This window comes from Homalodisca vitripennis, chromosome 4 (genome assembly GCF_021130785.1).
Source record: "Homalodisca vitripennis isolate AUS2020 chromosome 4, UT_GWSS_2.1, whole genome shotgun sequence".
NCBI lineage: Eukaryota > Metazoa > Arthropoda > Insecta > Hemiptera > Cicadellidae > Homalodisca > Homalodisca vitripennis.
In genome coordinates this window covers 152276561-152300833 of record NC_060210.1, presented here as the reverse complement: position 1 = coordinate 152300833, position 24273 = coordinate 152276561, and the positions used below count along the sequence as shown (strand labels likewise).

The 24273-nt window shown below is 31.6% G+C and overlaps 2 protein-coding genes across 2 annotated transcripts in view; both read right to left on the bottom strand.

Moving 5' to 3' along the window:
- Positions 1-22775, bottom strand: part of LOC124360346 (polycystic kidney disease and receptor for egg jelly-related protein-like) — a 62423-nt gene extending 39648 nt beyond the window's left edge. The window contains exons 1-8 of the mRNA XM_046813896.1: positions 22468-22775; positions 11785-11934; positions 10958-11053; positions 8709-8939; positions 5152-5292; positions 4776-4915; positions 773-985; positions 97-203 (exon numbers count right to left, since the gene is read on the bottom strand). Of these exons, the coding sequence (XP_046669852.1) occupies positions 97-203; positions 773-985; positions 4776-4915; positions 5152-5292; positions 8709-8939; positions 10958-11053; positions 11785-11934; positions 22468-22578 (1189 nt within the window). The 5' untranslated portion in view covers positions 22579-22775. The remainder of the gene's footprint in view (positions 1-96; positions 204-772; positions 986-4775; positions 4916-5151; positions 5293-8708; positions 8940-10957; positions 11054-11784; positions 11935-22467) is intronic.
- Positions 22776-23623: 848 nt separating this feature from the next.
- LOC124361232 overlaps positions 23624-24273 on the bottom strand; it is a 37950-nt gene continuing 37300 nt past the window's right edge. The window contains exon 12 of the mRNA XM_046815276.1: positions 23624-23683. Within this exon, the coding sequence (XP_046671232.1) occupies positions 23624-23683 (60 nt within the window). The remainder of the gene's footprint in view (positions 23684-24273) is intronic.

The window sequence follows — 24273 nt, the reverse complement described above, 5'->3', positions numbered from 1 at the left end:
ATTCTGGATGTTAGAACTCAACTCCAGCTATAAAACTGAGGATGATATTACTAATTTTACTCACCAAAAAATACCCTTCCCTCTTTCTATACTTACTCTCATTTTCTGGAATGTAGAACATAATACTCCATAACATTGCCCCAATTAAAAACGCAAGGAGGACACTAATCCTTTGAATTCGGCCTATTTCACTTCTAGGATGTCTGAAATAAAACTCATTTTATTTTAATGTTCTAATGTATAAGATAAATACATATTTTAAATTTGTGAAACTTATCCTTACAGTCTCTTTAACATAAAATAATACTCCGTGTCGATATTACTACATACAAATGTTATTTATGATAATTTCTCAGCCTATGTCGTGGGGTGTAAGGTAGAGAATGAATTAAGAACCATGTACAGAAATTATACATTATCTAAACGATCTAAAGCTTATCCGAGTTTGGAAGAAGACACTATACACTCAGATATATTAGAGGGGATCAAATAATATGTTCTTAAAAATTAATTCTTTAATAATTGAAATTAATTTATGCAAAATTATCGTTATACATATAATATATATTGAAACCCGATAAATATACGTCGTCTTTACACAATATTTTTCTTAAGCAAACAATGTACACATGCTCTTTTTATATCAACATTTTTGGTTTACGCCTCATAAAATTAATCTAAAACTTTTTCATTTCTGTACAGTATAGCATTAATGAAATAAATTAAGTAATTTAGTGTTATTATAGTCGTTGCTGAACAAAATAAGAATTACCTCAAAAAAACACTAAACAAAACGTGAATTTCTCTCAAACCAAGGAAAAGATTATCGACAAATAACAATTTTACATCCAGGACTTCATCTTCAGAAGCTACTCTGACATATGCTTCTGGATAATCTTTTAAGCTGAAAGACAACCATTGTTCGACGATAAATATTGCTTCTACGTTTCCTTTTAGATCAAAAACGTGTATTCTGTCACAAAACCTGCAACAAAATACTAACAAAACAACACTGACAGTATTTATAAAAATTACCTTCTGATGTAAACTAATTTTGGAGGATATTACAATAATATAATATACTTTAAAACAATGCCTAAAATAAAACAAATACATCAATCAAGAGTTTTACATTTTTTACAGTGGATTCAGATAAACATTAAAAAGGGCATTGTATAACATACTGTTAAGATTGTATAATGACAATTAATGTTGATTAAACCGATTTCTAACATCAACAATGTTTGAATAAATTTTGAAGAGAATATGTGTGTGTGTGCGTGTGCGTGTGCGTGTGCGTGTGTGTGTGTGTGTGTGTGTGTGTGTGTGTGTGTGTGTGTGTGTGTGTGTGTGTGTGTGTGTGTGTGTGTGTGTGTGAATTCAATAAAAATACATAAGTAAGAATAATTAAATAATTAAACAAGTACTAATAGTTAAGTGTGGCTTTGCACGTATTCACCTGCTAAAAACCTGATGGTAAATGTATGAAATGTTAATACTGCAGAATGATATGGTTTCATATACATGTCATATTACTGGTATATAAATTTAAAAACCGTTTTTAATCCCAGAATTCAAAGAGTGAAACAGTTTTTATAGGTAAAAACTATACAGGGTGATTCATAAAAGGTGTGCAATATTTCAGGACTTGATACAGGTCATCAAAACAAGGAAAAAACTCCATTGCACATGGGTCCGTAAACGTACCGTTTACTGTCTGTCTGTCTGTTTGTGTTTTTGGGGGGAAAATTACTACTCAAAAACCACTTAAGATACAGAATTCTAACTTAACAGTCATTTGTACGATATGAACCGTTTTACTTTTGAAGAGTATGCTGATATTCACTTTGTGTACGGACTTACTGCAGGCAATGCCAGATTAGCTAGCAGATTGTACAGAGAGCGCTTTCCAGATAGGCTGCACCCAGTTCATAGCGTCTTCAGTGCCGTTCATATTCGTCTTAGGGAAACTGGACATTTGAAAAATAATGTTGTAGAACGGGTAAAATCCGTACGGACTGTTGATTTTGAAGAAGAGGTTTTATTATTCGTAGAAGAAAACCCCTCCACCAGCGTTCGCGCTATTGCTCATAATTTGGATGTATGCAAAAGTTCTGTGTGGAAAGTGTTAAATGAAGAAGGTTTGTGCCCTTACAGACATCAGAAAGTACAAGCCTTAGAACCTGCAGATTTTCCTCTCAGGGTAGACTGCTCTCGTTGGTTCCTTCACAAATTAGTTGATAAACCCGATTTTTTAAGGTATGTTCTCTTTACTGACGAAGCGTCATTTACTCGAGATGGCATATTTAATAGCCGAAACAGCCATTTACGGGCTGAAGAGAACCCTCATGAAATTGTGCAACGTAAGTTTCAGCACAAATTTTCTGTCAATATCTGGGCTGGAATAGTAGACGGATATTTGATTGGGCCACATATTCTGCCAAACAGACTGAACGGACCTACTTATGAAGTTTTTTTGAGGGAAATCTTACCTGAGCTGTTTGGAACATGTTCCTATTGAAACTAGACAAAGAATGTGGTTCCAACACGATGGAGCACCGGCCCACTTTTCCCTGATTGCTAGACAACATTTGAATGAAGTGTATGGAGATCGTTGGATTGGACGTGGAGGTCCCGTCCCTTGGCCTCCACGGTCACCTGACCTCACACCCATTGATTTTTACTTGTGGGGACACATGAAGCAATTAGTGTATACCACTCCCATACAGAATGAAATGGATCTAGTAGCTAGAGTTGTTGAGGCTGCTTATTCAAGACAGTAATCCTTTTGAAGGGGTGAGAGAATCGTGCTTACGACGATTCAGAATCTGCAACGAGTTACAAGGACGCCACTTTGAGCAACGATTATGAAAGTTTTACAGTAATGTAATCATTGATTTCTTAATAAAAAATATCATGTTCAATAAAATTTTTTAAACACATTGAATTAATTACGCTGTTTTACACAATTTCCATGTAAGAAAATTCCCTATACCCAACCATCCAACCATAACGTAGCCCTATTACAATTTTTTAAAGATGTAAAAAACCAGGATTCACAATTGGTTAAGAACTTTTTTTAAATTTATCTTAAAACAAATTTAGAAAATAAATATTAAATTTCAGGTTATAATATTGTTCACTATTTTAATAATGAACCTTAAAAAGTTTATTCGTAAAAATCCACTACATTGTTGTATGTACTTGCATGCATGGATTTAACCTGTTTTTACGTTTGGTGCTGTAACTCTGTTATTTGTTATTCAATCTTTTTGAAACAAAAATGTTTGAATTGGTAATAAAATACGCTAAAAAAAGTTATCCTGGTGAATTTGTTGTCAAAGTAACCGTTTCAAAGCTAATACAATTTGAAAATTTTGAACGGCCGCCATTTTGAAATGCAATGAGATATTTGTTTTATTTTTTTCACTGAAAAGGACCAACACTAGGTTAACATAACTGTTAAGTTTGAATTCTGTATTTTAAGTGGTTTTTGAGTAGTAATTTTTTTTCCCCAAAAAACACAAACAGACAGACAGACAGTAAACGGTACATTTCCAGACCCATGTACAATGGAGTTTTTTCCTTGTTTTGATGACCTGTATCAAGTCCTGAAATATTGCACACCTTTTATGAATCACCCTGTATATTATTAATTTTCTCCCGTCATTCCATATATTTCATAGAATAGCTACAATAATATCACTATTCCCTGGTCCCCCCATGTTTGTTTCTTTAGCTAATATAATTATGTTTTACAATAAGGAAGGAAATTAATGTTGAGTATCTCAAGCAAACTAAATGGTTTAAATTCAAGTCTGTTGTCATTACTATTTGCAGCTCACTACAACAAATAACATTTTCCCATGTAAATACAGAATTCTGGAATAAGTATTTAATAGTAATTAGCAATGCGTAATAATCATCTGTGTACGTATTATTCTGTTATCGAAGAAGTATCCTAGGCAAATGTTTTCTAAATATGTCCTCTAAATTTTGTGTACTTGCGTATCAAACATTCAAACACCCAACATGTAAATATACGAACATCTAATCATTATACTTAATAAACTTTCCATTTACGATATTACCAGGATCTTAGTGGAGTTTTGTCATTGTAAGGTATTTATTTGACCTTAATAGTTCAAATTCATTCTCATTTCAATTCACGTGTCGCATACACCTCTGTGGGCAGACACCTCGTATGTTATGGCGATACAAAGTAATATAGGAAATTAAAAGTAGCATTCTTAAAACTTAGTAAAGCATTGGCCCACTTATATCTGAGGCATTATCATGTACAGTCTTAAGTTTTGTATTTTATTGCATTGTAGTTGGCCATCTCTGCAGAGCAGATTTTCTCTTTATTGACATTGAATAAATGCATTCTATAAGGAATATAGGTGGATGAAGAGTGTTCTTTGGTTTTCGTAGCGTTTTAAACCATACTGTGGAAGTCTTTATACTATTATTGCGGTAATTATGGGACATAAAGTCTAATCAATCTTAAAATTAAGAAAAAATTCTTTAAATAAATTATAAATCCGTGGATTTGACATGGAATTGTGGAGGTTCCTGAATCAAATAATAGCTTTTTAGCATAATAATATTTTAAATGATTTCGTTGTGCTTATGTAATTGAAGCTATCAAGGCTTTAACTGAATTTAGATGAAACTAATCGTGTAATGAAAGGCTCGTGACATTATTACAGCCAGATACAATTATTATGCTTTATAATATAGTAATAAAATAAGTAACATAATATTGTCATTACCACTCAGGACTAGACCCATAGTTATCGTGCCAGATGATAATACTCTCCATTGTACCCAAATATTGATCACAATATATCAGAAACCAATCATCAGTATTTCTTTTTAAAACTTCACGATCTCTGGCTGAAAAGATGTGTACCTTGAAGCAAAGAAGAACATAGACTAAAATCATTTACCATAGTAAGAACAACGTGTATCATTTATTTTAAACTATACGAAAAAATTAAATATAAATTCTTATATTGCAGTGAATTTATTCAAATAAGATTTAAAAATATTGTTGCATTAAGGAAACAAATACAGAAAAATAATCGGGTAGTTTTGGATTTTCTGTTAGTAAAAATGGTAACTTATGTAAAAAAAAATGTTTCTTACCCGACTCATTGCTAAAGATCCATTTATTCTAAATCCTACATGAGCTGTGGTTCCTGAGTTAAGTCGAGAACTGGTGTACACTGCGATAAGGTATGGATAGTGACTGCCAGGAAAATTGTCTTCAAGCACAACTACAGTTCGCTGGAAAAGTACAGATTAATACAAATTATTTGACACTTCTTTAACATAAGTCGCGGACAATTTTCCTTTTTAGTAGATCAACTAAACAATTACGAGGGTCACTCATATGAAATGATATTGTTGCAAAGGAATAAATAAATAAAAGGTAGTATAAAAGATAAATATAACCCTCCTAAGTACGTAAAATCTTGTATTAGACAATAAATAAATATTTGTATTATATAACCTGTTATCGGACCACAATATGAACTACTCTACCCTATTAATTATTATTTTAGATTTTTAAAACATATTGCAGCAATTCCTATTTGGTTCATAGCAAATAAAGCCTGAAACCTTCGTAATTGAGTCTTTGCACTTTTTTAATTGTTGTTTGTAAAGACTATTTTTCTTTATTACCCTGAATAGTATTTTTGCATATTATAAATAGGTTAAAATTGTAATTTTTTTTAAGGGGATTCTTCAGGAATGATATTCCACATCTACGATACCAAAAATTCCTTAAAGGCCTTCAAATATGCTTTGGCAAAGGTTCAAACACAACCCTTAACGTTTATATGTATGTGTATATATATATATATATATATATATATATATATATATATATATATATATATATATATATATATATATATATATGAAAGGTTTGAAAGAACGATATATATAATCAATATAAGACTGAGTTAGTATATCTCCTCTTACTTCTTCCTGAGTATAACTAGTTATCTGGCAGTTTGGATGCCATAATTTGTGTGTATTCAGTCCGTATTGTCTGCCGCATTAATATTAGAATCTCCTAATAATAACAAATTACAATTATAAATATTCTTAGCGATAACATGACTAAGCTCTTTGATACATTATTAGACACTGAAACCTTTACTTGAGTGTGGTAGTCTATACAAACATACCAACCGTATTTTAAGTTCTAATTTTAATGTAATGATTCCAGAGCCACCAAATGTGATAAAATTATTCGGGGCATTAATAAAACAAAAATATCACACCATTATGTGAGTTTACAACTTGTGAGCATCAATGTAGACTTGGAATAAGGAACACACTCAAGGAAGAATGGATGACTCGCCAATATAAGAATATGATTACTGAAAGAGATAGACTATTAAGGGTATGGAAGGTGAACTCATGTAATGCACATCACAGAGAAAATTATACAACATTTAGGAATAGGGCTAACAGAGAGATTAATATTAGTAAACGTAATTACTAGAGGACCTAATTCATTAATAAAATAAATAACATAAAGAATACATGGAATTAGGTAAATGAACTATTGGATAGGTTTAAAAGCAAAAATGTAGATATACAACATGAGAACGTCAACAACAGACATTGTAACAAAAGATTTCTAAACACTTTGTTGTAGGAGTAAGTAGTAACCTAAAATATCATATTGTGACAAGAAGGATTTAAATATGGTGAAATGGATATTAGTTTTTATAAACCTAAGTCAAAAATAATTATATAACGATTTCAATTAACATTCTAAGTAAAACAAGGCATATGGTATTGATGTGTTGAGGTACAGAGATCTGAAATTAATATCTAGCAATATGTGCTGACTAAAGCAATAGACCTATCGCTAAAGACATGCGTGTTTCCATGCTGTACCAAGGTATCAGACATTAGACCTATTTATAGGAAATAACCTAAGATTCTAATGAAAACTGTAGACCGATAAACTTACTCCGTAGAATAGAAAAGACCATTAAAAATTTTTTGTTCACAAATTGAAGAAAAATATTTAGAATCAAACAAAATTTAAAAAAAAATAGTACAATTTTAATTTCAGAAAGGACCGATGATTTTTGTGACACAATAGCAAATATATAAATATACACAGATGCAAAGGATGCTACGTATTGGTCTTGTCATTGATTTATCAGAAGGGTTACAATTTGAAAATTTAATGTTACTCCCCTCTAGCCACCTTTGAAATGGAGGGTGTAATATTTTTGACTCTCAAAATATCCAAAAAAGGTCATTTAAGACGTATAGTGAAGATTTTACATTGATATCTCAAACCGTTTGGAATAGATTCAGTTTAATTTACACCCTTAGATGTAAGGGGTTGTTTGCTCATTGTTATCCTTCAATAAGTCTATAAATAATATATGTATATATATATATATATATATATATATATATATATATATATATATATAGACTAATGTTCACCACAGTTAAATATAAAATACTACATTAAGGACTTGAAAGATAATTGAATGTAATTATGTATCTTAACTGTAGTAAAATATACTTACAGTATATAGGTTCCCGCTGACAATTAGCGGGGGCTCAGAAATGTAAATTTCTTGAATTAATGCACTTCAATATATATATATATATATATATATATATATATATATATATATATATATACAAGATTTTTAATTTTATGTAATAATACGTTAAATAAAATGCATGTAAAGACGAAAAATACAACATTCGAGTACATGTCTACATTAAGAAAGTATTCCTAAACGTGAACTTTATCAACAAAGATTTACTAGATATTATATTTACCATGTGTGTTATTATTTTATTTGTTTAGTGTTAGTGTGAAGTTATAATAATACTGTGATGATGGCTTGGTTGCCAAAACATGTGTAAGAAAATAAAAGTTTTAAAATGGTACTATGTTGTTTATTTAAAAAAATTCTATGTATACCACGTTCTTGCTTTGGTCAAGACAAACATATTTCACTTATGAACGTGGGTCTCTGATGCTTAGTTTCCCATCTTTCTGCATGTATATGTTTTTATAAGAAAATGTAATTCTTAAAAACTAATAAATTCAATTATACGTGTAAATATATACAGAGTGTCCCACGAACACATCAACAAACTTCTCAGGTGGTTTCCTCTCATCAAAATATTTAAAAACTTTCTTACAAACGTATGTCCGGAAACGCTTTGTTAGTGAACTACGGATTACGAAAGATTCCGTCCGATTTTGTGGGAAAGGACGGATATAAAGAGTAACTGGTATTATTATGGACTAAAGCTTGTCGTTAAATTTCTCGTATTGTAAGGATTTTATGTACAATGATCTGAAAAATTAAACTAAATATGTCCCAAACCTTTACGACTACCCATATCTGAGACATCATACAAAATATGCATATTTCGGTATTGAAAAACATTAATTATAGAATAACTAAATCAATTATCAAGAATAATCTATAATGTAAACATTAGTGTTGAAGTAGTAATTCAATCTGCAATTTAAGAAGTTTTTAAAGAAATCAAGAACAAGACTCATGTCATGAATAGAACTAATAATACCTCCTTCTTTACTAAATAGTGTTATTGTCACACTTTATGAATTTCTTCCAAGTGATTACATCTAACTAGTTATAAAACTATTAGATCTGGTTACCATCAAATCTTACCTGTTTCTTATCTTTTCTATCCAGTCGCCATAGGAAAAAGATTAAGATGAGGTACAGTAACAGAATACTGGCAATAAAAGCGGCAACCATCGGATTGTCAATAACTGTAAGGAACAACTTGGCATCTGTAAAAGGATCTATTTCCTGGGGTGGTACGAGAAAGGCAGCCGCAAACATCGATAAATGTTTGCACTGACAGTGAACATCCTTGTCCTTGGTACTGGGATTTACCTGTACGTGAAAATGATAGTATTCATGTACCGGAGCTAATAATGTTACTAATTATCTACAAAATTAACAAGATAATGGTATTTATAAACAAGAAAACAATTGGCTATTGATAAAGGAATTAATTTCGAGTAAAAGTAAAGGGCGATTAAATCAGAGTGCCGGTTTTGATAAATAAAGTTAAAAGTATGTTTTAATAAAAAAACTAAAAATAAATACATTATTATGTTCATATAATCTTTCGTATGATAAATGATGTCATGTATGTAGCCTCTACTGCGCTAGTAGGCAACAACTCTGTTCATGAAACTCACTATGACTGCACGACAATTTTCCATATATATTTGGCCGATGTTCCGTCGAATTTACTCCAACTCTATGATATTTCGGGGTTTATTGGCATATCCCAATGACTTCAGATAACTCCAAAGATGAAAAGCACACGACCTTGGTGTACATGGATCGTCGGAATTCCGAGAAATGACTCTATCCTGGAAAGACGTCTCCGTGGTTAGACACAGAATGCAAGAACGAGAGAAATACCAGCCGTGCCAATAATCGGTATATTCCCGGAAATATAAATAAGGTCAAACATTTTTGCCAACAGATAAACGAAACCGTACTAGCCGTTTCTAAATATATTGGAGATTTTTTTTTAACCACCCTTTAATAGTATGCATAATCTTACCGTTTTAGTGTACAAAATATGCAAGCAAAATAAAAGCATTAAAAATTTCCAATTTGAACACTGATAGAAATTCAAGTATAAGCTCAGCTTTTCAATTGTTTCGGAACCAGTTATAATTACATTAAACATAGTAGATTTGATAGTCCAACTGTAAGCTTTAAAATTTTTATTGATAAAAGTAGGTAGCATAGCTATCATTCATTTATGTTCTACAGTTTACCAGTGTTGGGTGTAACATTTCTAATCCCATAAATTATACTTAACCTTATGAAACTGGATTCAATAACAATCTTTCTGATACAGTTCTTTTCCATTTCTTGTTATTTCTTTCCCAACTTTGTTCACTGAAACAGTTTTATAGTGAGGTAACTCTAGCAACGGAATTTTGCATTGCCATATTTGGCAGCTGTAATAATGCTGCTCTAATTGCTTAAGATTAGGTAGGCTTTTTGTAAAACTTCAAGATTGGTCATTGCAGGATCTGTCGTAGGAGAAATTTAGTAAGTTTCTTCTTACTGGCATTTTTGTTCTTTAAGATGCCATTTTTGCTGTTCATTAAATATTTCCTAAATACATTGGGTCCTAGCACTTTCGCTAGAAGTCCTAAATCTCAAAACTGTGAAGCCTATTCTAGTTTTAAACACCAATACATTACGTTTAAATTTTCCTGTCAGTACTCCATTATGATTTATATTAAAATAATTTGAATAGGTGTTCTACAAAATATAGACACTGAAAAGTGGAGCTACTAATTGTCTCTATGATATCTACATAGTATAATGAATTATTTATTTTTTCATCAGTGTAATGGGTTGAAAAACTAAACAAAAACGGTTACATCACGAGACCAAAAGAAAAAAATTGAAGAGTAGTATTGATAGAACAATGCTTTTCAATTTTACAAAATAACATTACAGTTTTATCTTCAAAAGCTGAATTTTCCTAATATTTATGTATGTTAAAGCGGTTGAGAGGATGGAGAAAGACTTGCTAAACACGAGTGACATTACTTGTGCACATAAGATCTCCAAAATTCTTCTTGTACAGCATCCAAAAAAATTATACCATAAACATATTTTCAAGTAGCTTTGAGGACCAGAGTGAGTGAAATTTCAAAATGTGCTGCCGTATTAGCTTGTGAATCATGTACTTGTATACGGAAAGAAGTCTTTACCATTATACGTATTTATTTAGAAAATAAATTAAGTATATTGTATTTTTTCTGGTATAATTTTGCAAGTTGAGTTTATTATATTCCAAATCAAACAACGTGGAAGCTACAGTGAAATAATTGAACTTATTTAGTAGACGTAAACGTTATTGCGATACTTACATTACACCCACGTGAACTCCATTGACCTTTATCCCAATATTGACACAGAACAGAACTCATTTCAAAGGAATAAGGAACGCTCTGATTTATTGGAATCTGTAAGGTGTGTATTTTAATGTTAACAACAGCATTTTAAGTTATTTATGAATTCGTTAGCTGAGGTACTATTCTTGTTACAGAAATAAAGTATATTTACAACTTATTAAGATACGTTTAATTTTAAAGCTATGTGCTCCGTAAATTAATCATCCGAATTCAAAGTAGTTTTTAAAATGTTATCAAACAAAAGTGTATCGAATCACAATGTAATAGGTTACATAATAATATAAAAATAGCAAAGTGTAGATATCGTATTTTAAATTCTAAAATTCTCATAATATTTCTCTAAACCACATCTCATTACTTTCATCTAGGTACAACATATATGTGTTCCTGAGTTTTCGTAGATTATTGAATAGATGTACAATCGAATCCATTTAAATATAAACATTTTCTCTAGGATTCTTTTTTCAAATTTTAAACCATGTTTCATTAATAAGACTATATTAATTTGTAAATTTGAAAAAAGATGTGAAACATTACTCCCTTTATGATGTCTTTTAGATGTCTTTTAAATGTGATACAAATTTAATCAATGTAAAGGTAAGGACTCTGCAGTGTGATGGTAGCACATTCACCCGGCAAGTAAGAGATCCGGTTTCGAGTCCCGCGGAGCAAGTACTTGTTCTTACTCAATGTTTACTGAAATTAAATTCGGCTATTGTCATTTATACAAATATATATGATATATAGTGCGTGTGTGTCCGAAATGATTATTATTGACTTACATCTACTCCAGGAAGAATTCCAACGAATAAAAAGCTTGGTTGTTTTTCTTTGTTGTACATAAATGGGTACACAGGAGAATTCTCGGTTATGTTAACATATTCAGTCGTCACCATCTCATAATCTGGCCTGAAATTTGCCAAAGCGTAAACCTGCAATCAGTGGTTAATAGTGTGGATATAATAAAAGCACATATTCAGTAGAATAGATATTTTAGATTAGTTTGAGTAATTTTTGTTATAAATTTAAAGTATCATGATCATATAGGAACTATGAAATATTATAATGTTTTGAAGTATACATGTTTGGTGAGTATCTTATACAATAAAAATTACAAAACAATTATTTTTGTTTATGATCCTTTTATTTTATAATATCATGCATGACATTATAAACATCAACACACAGACAGACTAAACGGATTAGGATTATAAAGGTTCAATATCAGTATAGTGTTTAAAAGCTCTATTACGAATAACCAATGAACAATAACGTGTGACATATTTATATCAAGCTAGTTTACGAAAACATATCACAAATCTGATTAATCTAGTTCAGAGTCTAGTTATAGGTAAACCGCTTACAAAAGGACCCTGGGTGATTTGAGTTCGCGCATGGTGGGGAAAATACCCCTCCGACGCTGTGATACCGCCCTCTCCCGGTATCCCCTCCACTGCTCGGCATTCGCTCTATTAGATCATGTGATTGATACGGCTCAGTCGGTCTCTTTCACTGCTGCGATTCGTTCAGTTGAACTGCTCAGTACAGAGTTACTGAGCCTTCCCGCTAGAGCGTGTTATACCGGTCATCGTGTTGACCGAACAAATTGAACGAATGAACGAAAGGATCTGCTAGTAAAAAAATGTTCGAATAGAGGAAGAAACAGCATATCGTACAGTGAAAGGAAAGATATATAACAATAACTGTATTGTTTCAGGAATCTAGTAATGCAAATATATCTATTAAAACATATTTAAAACGTGTCGTTGTAAGTTACCAGATACATTACTAAATATTTTAAATGTTAATACTTATAATCAATGGATTTGGTAGATTGCTATGTCTTTGATTTAGCATAAGTAAGGTTATTCCCTATAAAAGGGGAGACTCCCTACTCTCCTCGTTGAGTTATATGATCACGGGTTTATAATTCTTAGTTGGTTAGCAGTGAACGAAAATAACGACTGAACAATTTTGAGGACCTAGTGTAACGTAATGCATAAACCTATAGTTTTAGTTAGTTCCATATGATGTTAAGCTATTTTTCATGGATAATGGTTTTAAAAGAACCTAATAATAAAATTTTAAGTTTTAACGATCATAAAAAATAATATATCTGGTTTGAAAAAAATATCAAATGTATTCAGTTGGCAGGAAAAAGTGAACTAAACGTTCTAGATGAACGGGTCTTTTGAAACACTCTAATACGGATCACTTGTTCACTTGACTGACCCGTTCGAATTGAACGACACGTCTCTAATGGCCACTGCCACTGCACGGCTAACCTCAATACAAAATGCAAGCTTCCTGGAAACATCTATAGCTACATTAATCTTAGAATGCACACTTGTATATGCCTACACAAAAAATATAATATAGTTATAGAACAGGTAATGTGGCTGCAGTGTAAACAAACTGTGAGAGCGAGACACGATCCACACAACTAATAAACAGATACAAGAAGGTGCTAGTCTCACACCTCCCCGCCGGTGGGAGCCCCTCCTGCGCGGTACTGTTCAGAAATTTGCTTCTGCGCCGGTTTCTTTACGAGCGGTTGACCTTATAATATCACATGAATGTCGTTTTTACTGTAACCAGTCAGTCCAAGTAGAGTAATCAACCAGACTCTTTTATATTTTATTTATTTATTTTATCAATTGTTTTCTACTTATGTAACAATAATTGGTAAAGATCAAGTGGGGATTTATGTTATGTATCTAAAATGTAAATATTAATGAAATAAACTTAACTCAAATACTATTATTGAAATAACTTTTAAAAACCACTATTTCAATATTTCTTGCTTAGAAAGATTTTATGAAAACATTGTTTTTGATCAATTAAGTGCTTTTGTGCTAAATTTACGGCAAAATACAATAGTTATTGTACATATAACAATATTTATAATTCGTTTAGTAATAGAATTGCAGAACATTATCTAAGCGAGCTAGTAGCAATATATTATAATTTTGGTAATGAAAGATTGCTGGAATTGTTGTTATATAAAGCGTTAAGCGATTGTTTCAATGAATTCCTTAAAAGTTTGTCTGAAATTGAGAACAGCTGCAAAAAAGGTCAAATACTAACACTTAAGTTAAGAAAAGGTCTTCAAATAAGTCCATTAATAAAAATCATACTTTTTTAAACTGAACATAAGGAAATATGTGCAAAATTTAAAAACTAAGATTATATGATATAGCTTTTAGAAAACATTACAATGGGTTTACAAAACAACTATGTAATGAAATTGATCGCATAAACATCAAGAAGAATTTAAATTTATCAAGGTAATTTCTCTTTTCAGTGACACATAATTAGTGAGATAAGTGAGAAGAGTGTTTAAAAAGGAGAGGAAAGAATATAGTAATATAGTAACATTATTTCTGAAACAGAACTTATAGCAGAAGAGTTAGCATCAATACTTTTACAAGGTACAATCCTTTATTGTACATAAAGAGATCAGACCTTATTAATTCACCATTCACCAACATCCAGGAATGATGTAATTTTGGTAATAAATAAATTAAAAATTAAAACGTCACTAGGTTTTTATCATATTAACCTGATCTTAGTAAAAATAGCCTATTCATTAGCGTCTGTTGTGTCTTAAGTAAGTAATTTACGGTTAGTAGAATATTATTACAAATATTGTAAGATATGATCAACTTGCAATTCAAGACCAATTTGCTTTCTACCAGTTTTCTTAAAATATACCAAGAATAATGTGAAAATGTATGGTTAATTACTTTGATAGTATATATTCTTAATAGTATTAAGTACAGATTTGCGAAAGAAAATCCAAAGGGAATGGCCTCATAAATATCACAAATTTTATATACAACGGTTTTATCAAAGGAAACAAACCTACAAGGTTTTATGCAGATGTTTGAACACCTTTCTACTTGAATTATTATTACTAGTAAATGAATACAACATTTTCCAATATAACTTTTTTACAGCGCAAGGCTTATCGGAATCAATGATTCCACCATCAGGCTCTTCAAAAATGAACAAATAATATTTACATTTTTCTAAATAATAGATATCATAATAACATATGGTAAAGGGTTTGGAAATATGACTAGCCAGTATAAAATATTTAAACAGAATTACATTTTAATTTTCTAAAAAATTGAGATGAGAGTATAAATTGAATTTTGAATAGGTCCTTTATTGTTGACAAGTTTTTCTTGATTTGTGTTAGTGTAAAATGTTTTCCAAGCATTTAAATGTATTGTGTTAGTAACTTCTTTCAACAGTCGTAAATGTGTATTAGAGATAGTGTGTCTAGATTCAATAATAACAATCTTAATGACTCTGTAAAGCCTTACAGTCTTACATAGTCTTACATTAATTTATACTCAAGCATTTAAAGAGGTTGTCAGTATACTTGACAATAGTGCTATCGATGACATTGTACCCTTTACTTCTGAATGCCTTGAGAAGCTAAACGAAGCCTTGAATACAATCAGAATTATTACAGTGAACCTTCAAGAACATTAGAAAGAGATAAATCATCTGATATCTCAATTATCACGAGTGAAAAATTAATACGAGGAAATGTTTAAATGTGCTCTCAGGGTCAGGGAGGAAGGAAGGAGCGACGCACTACAAAAAGATCAAACTCCCTGAAACTTCAAAACGACATAACAAAAATACCCAAGAACACCAAACAGGAATTAGATGGAAATTCTAGAAACGAAAACTTTCATACTTCCGTAAAAATTTACTCTGTACGTAATGTTAAAACGGTTTTTGCAATTCCAACCCAAAATATTTATGCAGTTTCATCTGACTTGAGCCCTAATGAAGTGTTTTTCACCTCTGTCTCGTCATGTGGAATCTCAGGGGACGATAAAACCTCCATACGCGTCAAAAAATTACAATAAAACGAGAGAAGACCAAAAACTCTCTAACTCTAAACTCTAAAGGAATAAAAGATTTCCCTTACTTTATCCAAACAAGAATCACAAGTGAGGTGAAAACTATAAAGAAGGGAAAAGTAATTCTGACGTGTGACATGCCGTCATGTAGGCTAGACCAAGGGTATGACACAGCTCTGGTCATGCCAGGGGCCCCCTTATCACATGTGGTGCACGATGTTGAAGGCATGACTGAAGGCTTCACAGAGAACGATATTGTTGTTATTGCGGTACGAACGATATTGGTGATGGGGGAAAACCGAACTTGATGGAACCTTAAAAATAGCTGTAAGGATTTATAAAATCTACTGTAGTTGTCTCCACACTTCCGTATCGCTATGATAAATCTAATCTCAATTACCACATAATTAGTGTAAATAGTGACATAAAATGTAACTTAAAAATGCCAATGATAATTGACATAAATGAGGATTTGAGCAGGCGGCACTACGCCGATGACGGCTTGCACCTGAAAAGGTTTAGTAAATCAAAATTGTGTGACAGGCTCAGTGTATTGCCGCTTGCCAAGTACGATCCCTAGCTCCTGTCGCATCAACGCCTGTCTCGCCATTTCCCACCGAGTCTACCTACTACCGTACACCTCCCGCCCATTTCAGTCCTGTCTCATTCATCTCCACTACCTGTCAGTGAAATCATACTTTCGAATCACTCACCTTCATCCAGCCCAACTCAAAGTTATAGCAGTGGTTTAGAACACAAATAAACAATCTTTCTCTGCGACAGGAGCTGAAGGATTGTGCGGCTCGGAACGACGACGACTCAGCCCTGGATATAATAGAAAAAAAACAGTTGACATGTTTGACTGTGGTTAACTATAATATAAGAAAATGTTAGTCATAAAATGCCTGAGTTAACGGTCTTCATCCAATTCCTCCCACAGCATCCGGATGTGTTGTCTCCAGGAGACATGGACTGATAGTGACAGTGCCGCTATTTTGAATACTTTGGTGGGTTACTAGCCAGTATCTGCGTACTCACTCCCATAACAGAGTATGGGTGGCACTATAATATTTATAAGAAACGGACTTCAATGTATAAATATTTCTTTTACAAATCATGTAATCTGAACGCAGAACGCAGTTACGAGTTCTCTACAATTTAAGTGAGTAAAAATGGTGTATCATACTATTGCATTAATGCATTAATCGTATCTCTACAGGAATCCTAGTAGCTCAATAGACGAATTTCTTTTTTAACTTGAATAAATGCTTACATTAAAAAAAAAACTTTATTTAAGCTGCTGATTTGCTGATATATATATATATTGTATCAGACAATAAGGATTCTGTCGAGTTTCAGAATGTAATTACATCCTTTGAGCTAACTATGAGTTTGACTGAAGCTATTTTTACTAGATTAATGTCATTTCTTTCACGTAACGTTCCAAGAATTAAGCAAACGTAAAATTGTAAAAAAAGTAAAAGAGAGTTTTTAACAAAGAAAATGCTACAATATTTATTTCTCAACTTAACTTCAAATTAAAAAGTTGTGCTGTGAAAATTTTGATTCTTTCAATAATTTTAAATATTAAATTTGCTTGTATTACCTTTTAGTGAGTCTTCTCACAGCCCCTTGGATAACTGTAGGTATTAAAGTGTCACTAAAACACCAAAGGCTTTTATTTGATACCCAGCGGTCGACCGTTCCTAGCTTACAGCTCACTATAAGAAATATTTTAAATATTTAAAAAAGTAACCAACAGTACGAAAAATCTAAGACTGTGTGGGAGCTTGTACATCGTAAAACAGACAAACTGGTCAGTAAACAGCAAGAAAATATAACTTTGATACTAAACGGGGAAACATCATTAAACCTAGTTAAATTAAAAATTCTTAAATTAAATATTTTATCCTCTGAAAAAAATTTTAGATAAACACGGAAAGATGTATCTAAAAATGTCTTTAGTCCGATATGATTTTAAGAATACAAACTCGGTTGGGTGGGATATTATTCCAACCTCTGTCATTAAACAGTCTGTCTTCCGCTCCGTTGGCTGGTTTAATACATGTATCTTTTCAAACAGGGATGTTTTTTGGAAGAACTAAAACTTTCTATACTGAAACCACTCTTTAAAAGGGGAGAAAAGAGAGACATGTCCTACTATATACCAATATCGATTTTACCTGTTTTATCAAAACCCTTTGAAAAAATATTGACAATTCGTATTTTGAAATATTTAGAAAATATAAACTTTTGTGTAAAATTCGATTTGCCTTCATTGAAAAATCTTCCACAGTGACTGCGGTATACAATTTATTGGACACGGCATTTAATTACATTGATAAAAAGCATCAAACAGCTTCAATTTTATGTGACCTGACAAAAGTATTCGATTGCGTGGAACATAATTTTCTCTTACTAAAACTTGATTATTATGGCTTACGTGGAAAGGTATACGAATGGCTAAGCACTTATTTATCTGATAGGAAACATAGAGTCACATAAAAGGATGAATCAATGGAAACACACATTTTAACTTGAAAAACTATTACACGTGGAATTCACCAAGGGTCCGTAATGGGTCCTTTGCTGTTTTTAACTTGCATTAATGACCTTCCACACAGCCTAATCTGTTCGTCCGTTACATTATTTGCAGATGACACAACTTTAAGAGTAAAATGAGGTAATTCGGTTGAGCTTGAAAGTGCCTTCCAAACGTCCCTATGTAAATTAAGTAATTGGTTTAACGTTAACGAGCCAATGCTAAAAAATAAAAAAAGATTAATAATTCTCTTTATGCCTTTTTTTAAATCAGATTCTAGAAGTAAAATTGCCTGATATTAAGATTGTTTACTCTTCAAAACTCCTCGGGGTAGTAGTAGACAGATACCTTAACAGAATGTAATAAAAATACTAAATACAGCTTGTTTTGTTTGAGAACAATTATCTCTGTATCAAACCGTGATACGATGAAGTCTATCTACTATGCATATGTTTTCTCATACCTGATATATGGTGTGGCATTTTAGGAAAATTCATTATACTAAAAAATGTGTTCAAATTGCAAACGAATTACAAGAATTATGTTCAAGCTCCGATCCCGACACTCATGTAAACCATTTTTCATAAATAAGAACATTTTACCCTCCTATCTCTGTACATTTTTGAAGTTTTAAATTTTTACAAATGTAATAGTGAACAGAGTTATAAAAATCATGTATTTAACCCTTACAATATTCAACGAATATTCAATTCAAACATTTAAAAATTCCTTAAAATGCTACCTAATAAACCGGGCATATTACTCTGTTGAAGAGTACTTCAATACTTAATTCATATTTCTTGTATGCCTTAAATAATTTTGTTAAGTAAAAATTTTTACTTTTGATTTGTGTTTAGTTTTATTTGTTGTGTTGACTGTGACAATTCACATGTTTATTTTAGTTCTGCTAAGGAATGTAAAAACTATGTGAACTTTTATTGAATAAATGAATAAAATATTCTCCAAAACTCTCTTTCGGTTCGAGACTCAGACAACCATTATGTCAGCGCGGAACAAAATTTCTTATAAAATATGAAGAAAGTGAACTGCAGTAACTGATTTTCGAACAAATAAAGAAACGACGGAATTTTGGAGGTATTATGATGGAACCCACATTGAGGAGAATTTATTATATTATTGGTTTCAAGAAAGTATCCCTTTATGGTAATTCACTTAAGTAATAAAACAGTCAAGTAAGGAGACAGCTCAAACACTTATTGTTTGACTAGCGAGGGAGACAAAACAAGTCTGCTGTAGGTCAAATACTCTACTAAGAGAGCTGAATGCATCCAGATATATAATAACGGCATTTTTTTATAAGTACAATTTAATAAAATATATTAATAAAGGAAATGTGTAAAGATTTTGTATAACTGTGGTAAGACTACCCTGCATTCTAGAATAATGTGCCTTGGATTATAATGTGGCACAGTGGTCGATAAAGTTAGTATTTAAAACGATGTACATTTCTTCAAGATCGATTGTGATGATTTCATTTATTTTCAACTCACCCATCCCACGTTTAGATGCCAAATATTATACATAATAAATGAGGAATTTTCAATGTTTACTTAAAAGGGTAACGATCGGCAACAATCAATCCCATTGGCATAGTCGAATTTTACACTATCAATAGGTTTTACGATCGAACTTCTTTAATTTATATTAACTACTAATTCTGTTGGGCCATTTATACATAAAATATATGCATATATAAACATAATAATAACATTTTATGCTTTCTTTTCTGTTATTTTACGTTTTCTTCACTAAACAACATTCTGAAAAACTAATTTTGTTCAGTGAATTAAACAGGACGCTTTGAATGAATAGTCTATAATAGTGACTATAAAACATTTATGATTTTTCTTTCAACATTCCTTTCTCTTTTATCAATCTATTCCAATTTTTCAATATTTTCCGATAGTTTTCTTACAAAAGGTTACTTTTATTTTTTCAGGTTCAGCGTATTTGCTTCTTTGAAACTGCTAAATAAAGGGCTAATTTGTTATGTGCCCATTTTATAATGTATAAATTGTAGGTCAAAAGTTGAGGACGTGTGTTGCAGTTCTTAAGATATAGCCATTTTTCCGAGCCTCTGTTATTTTCTTTAATACAGCGTCATTTGCTGAAATCTTTCGTGTTATCGGGCGGTCTCCAAAAGATTACATTTTTTCTTATTTTACAGCCGTTTTCGTGGAGCAATAAATGACAATATAAATAATAATGGTCTCGGACTTAAAGCTTTACATTTTTAATATTACTAGTATTTAACGTATTCCGGAGGGGAGGGGGTGGTACTGTTTCGGAGAATTTATAGTGACAGCCCTCACTATTATAAAATAAGTATTAAAATTTAAATAAGTCTCATAAGAATTTAAAGTCATTTGCCCTTTTTTTAATCGTCAAAAGATACATAGTTAAGCCTAACTTTCATATTATGAAAACTTAAAGGTACCGTAGCTAAAAATGTATTTGATAAGGGGTTTACTCGATGGCTTTAATTGATTTAGGTTACCTAGTTTTATACTATTTTGCATCGTTAAGTAACACAGATTGCTTTCAAAAAGAGCTAATGTTAACATTTGTGGGAGTAATGTTAACTGACAAGTATCAATAATTTTTTCTTTAAAATCAGTATGTACTTTGGTTAACCTCAATACCATTTTTACCGTGGTATATGGGATTGTACTTTATCAATTGTAAAACCTTTTTGTGACTTTTCAGATCTTATAACAAATATTATTTTATAAATTGAAATAATCTTTAAATGTCTTAGGTACGGAACTCATTTATTAGACATAATTTATTTAATTTTGTAACATTGCAAATTCAGGTTTTAGGCTGTCTCATTGTACAGTTAAAAATGTCAAAATCCTTAAATATAAATCAGTTTAGTTTTAAGGAGACCTTTCTTAGTAAAAAGCATTTATTACAAAATAATATTTAAATATTTTCAGCATTATATATTTTATTATTCTTTAATAAAACTGTGCTATAATTTTTTACTGGATTCAGCGCAAAACCTCTGTAACTTAAAATATTGGAAAGCGTCCCTATTTATATTTCCTTAAAGAAAACCTAGTAGGCTAAGGGTGAACAAGTTCAGAACCTGTAATATTGTTATAAAAAAAAGAATAACAAATTTATAATTTCTTTAAAACATATAGACTTATCTGTAAAAATATTTCATAATAATTACCTTTTATATCCGCCAAAATGTTTATCATAGCCTCATGATACTTGATAAATTATGTATTTCGACAAAGGGGCCCCACAATTTCCGTCTAGTCAGAGGAAGTGACCTCTAGACGAGGAGGCGATGGGTCAGAGCAGGTGACTACTACGCGAGAAGGCGATTGGTCAGAGGAGGTAACCAACAGGCAAGAAGGCAATAAGTCAGAGGAGGTGAACACTAGATAAGGGGGAGATGCGTCAGAGGAGGTGATCACTACGCGAAGAGGCAGTGGGATAGAGGAGACGACCACTTGGTGAGGAGGCGATGGGTAAGAGGAGGTGACCACTAGGCAAGTAGGCGGGAAGCCAAAGCAGGTAACCACTAGGCGAGGATCGAGGGAGCATGCGAGGCGATTACTAGGCAAAGAGTTAGTTAGTTACTAGGAACAGAGAAGGTAAGAAGCGACGAGACAGAGGAGGTGACCACTACGCGAGGAGATGATAAGAGGAGGTGACCACTAGGTCAGGAGGTGGCGGAACTGAAGAGGTGGTCATTACACTACGAGGGGGCGGGATGCCGATGGCCTTGGAGTAGGATTGCCAACGCTAATGCAATAATAAACTAAAGATAATGTACTTATACCAATTTTCCTAACAATTACTCAGCTATATACATCAATTTTCAATAAATTTTGGACAATGTATGTAACAAAGTTATTTTATTTATTAGAGTAACGCGCAATACGCGTTATTCTCTACATATCAATTGAATGGTCCGATCCATTCTTGTATTTATTTAGCTTCAGTAATGTGGGGAATATCAGAATACTATTTTAATATTATGTATAACTAAATATACTCACTCGCAAAGAAGAGTTACTTTGAGGAAAGATAAACTTAATTATCATAAGACTTCTAGAAGGACAGTCGATTCTATGGATTTTTAATGATAGTTCCAGATCCAGTTCTGTCATGTTGGGATCTAACTGAGTGGTGATGCCGGTAACTGTAACATTCTCCACGTCTTTGATTAATTTGACATGAAAGTCGAGAGGTGTTGTAAGTTCTGTTACTGTATACGTTTTCTTTTGAAAGTGCTGTTTAAGAGAAATAGATACAAAATCTGATCTGATATCCGAAGTTCTCCACCAGTATATATTATCCGTAAGGTGTGTAACCTGAAACGTAAATCAAACAATAAACAACGTCATGTAGCAACCCAGTAGAACATTATAAAAACTTCTTTTTTTTAACTTTGTCACGTATAGCTTTAGGAGTGTAGAGTAATAAGCCATGCTATTTATATTTAAAACGTATTTAACATCTCTATTAAAATTTAATGACACGAAGCCAGGCATAAAACTAGATTATAATACTTTATGTATATTCCAAAATTTTTAAATATTCTGGACCCAAAACTCAACAAAAATGTATAGTGGAGTTTCTTTCACTATAACTAATTATATAAAAACAAATGAACGTATCAAAAATTCAGATTTTGTGTTCCTTCCTTCATTTGATAAGGATTTATTAGCCAATATCATTTATATTTCAAAAACAGAATTTTAACAACGTGGCCACCAATACTGTTTGAGTAGGCTGTGCAGGTTTAGGTAATATAAACACCCATTACATGTGGTGGTGGAGTTTGGTGAATTATCGGAGTAGCTGGTATAATCATTCTAGCAACCTGATATCTTTATTTTTCTAAATTCATTTTCATGTATTTCCTACCTTTTTTTGTTTACATGAAAACGGTTCATCGGTTAGTTGAACACTTGTAACTATATTATATGTTGCCTTCAATGATTTTAGCGTAGTGTATGATGTATCATATAATAAGTTAAAAGTATTGTACACAACAATATGCCATGTCGTGCACCATACTGTGTCAACATAAATTTAAAGTTAATTGATTCATACTGCTATAATTTAAATGAGACAAAATATAAATTTTATTTCAATTAGTCAAAATTAAGTTTACCGGATTGGAACCCCTTGGAATAATTACAAATAAATTTAGAGATAGTAGTTAGGTACACACTCAGGTGAAAGGCTATGTTCACATGAATCACTCATCTATAACAACATGACTGTTTTCAACATGTAAGTTTTTTAAGTTTGTACAAAACTTAGAGTTAGTAGCACTAAATAGTATAAAATTACCAAAAGTTTCATGTTTGTTCTTGGTGTGGTGTGTTTTTGTAAGCTTCGGAACAGAGAACTGGAAATGTTTACAGGTATATCTGTGTTTCTCATCAAAATTTCTTTCATGGAATAAGATTCCTCATCTTCCTGCAATCATTAACCTATTATAATATTTTGTTATCAGATATATCATAATATTATGAAAGTTTACTGAAAATATGGAAATCTTTTTATATTCCTAAAAATTTAAATTATAAATTCCTTTCTAATTAAAAAAAGTTGGACAATATTTATGGTTCAAAGAATGATACACCTAATAACATGTAGTTTCTAAATGCTGTACGATTTACAACCTGTTATGTTGGTTTTTTTTTTTGGTAAATGTTTAGCATATAGTGTAACTAAGAATAATAGTAATTAAATTCAACAAAGTTTCAGAAAGATTTTTTAAACTGTTTCTTACATGTTTTATTGCTTTTTACAAATGTTAAAGATACTGATAGAAGCATAAAAAATCTCAA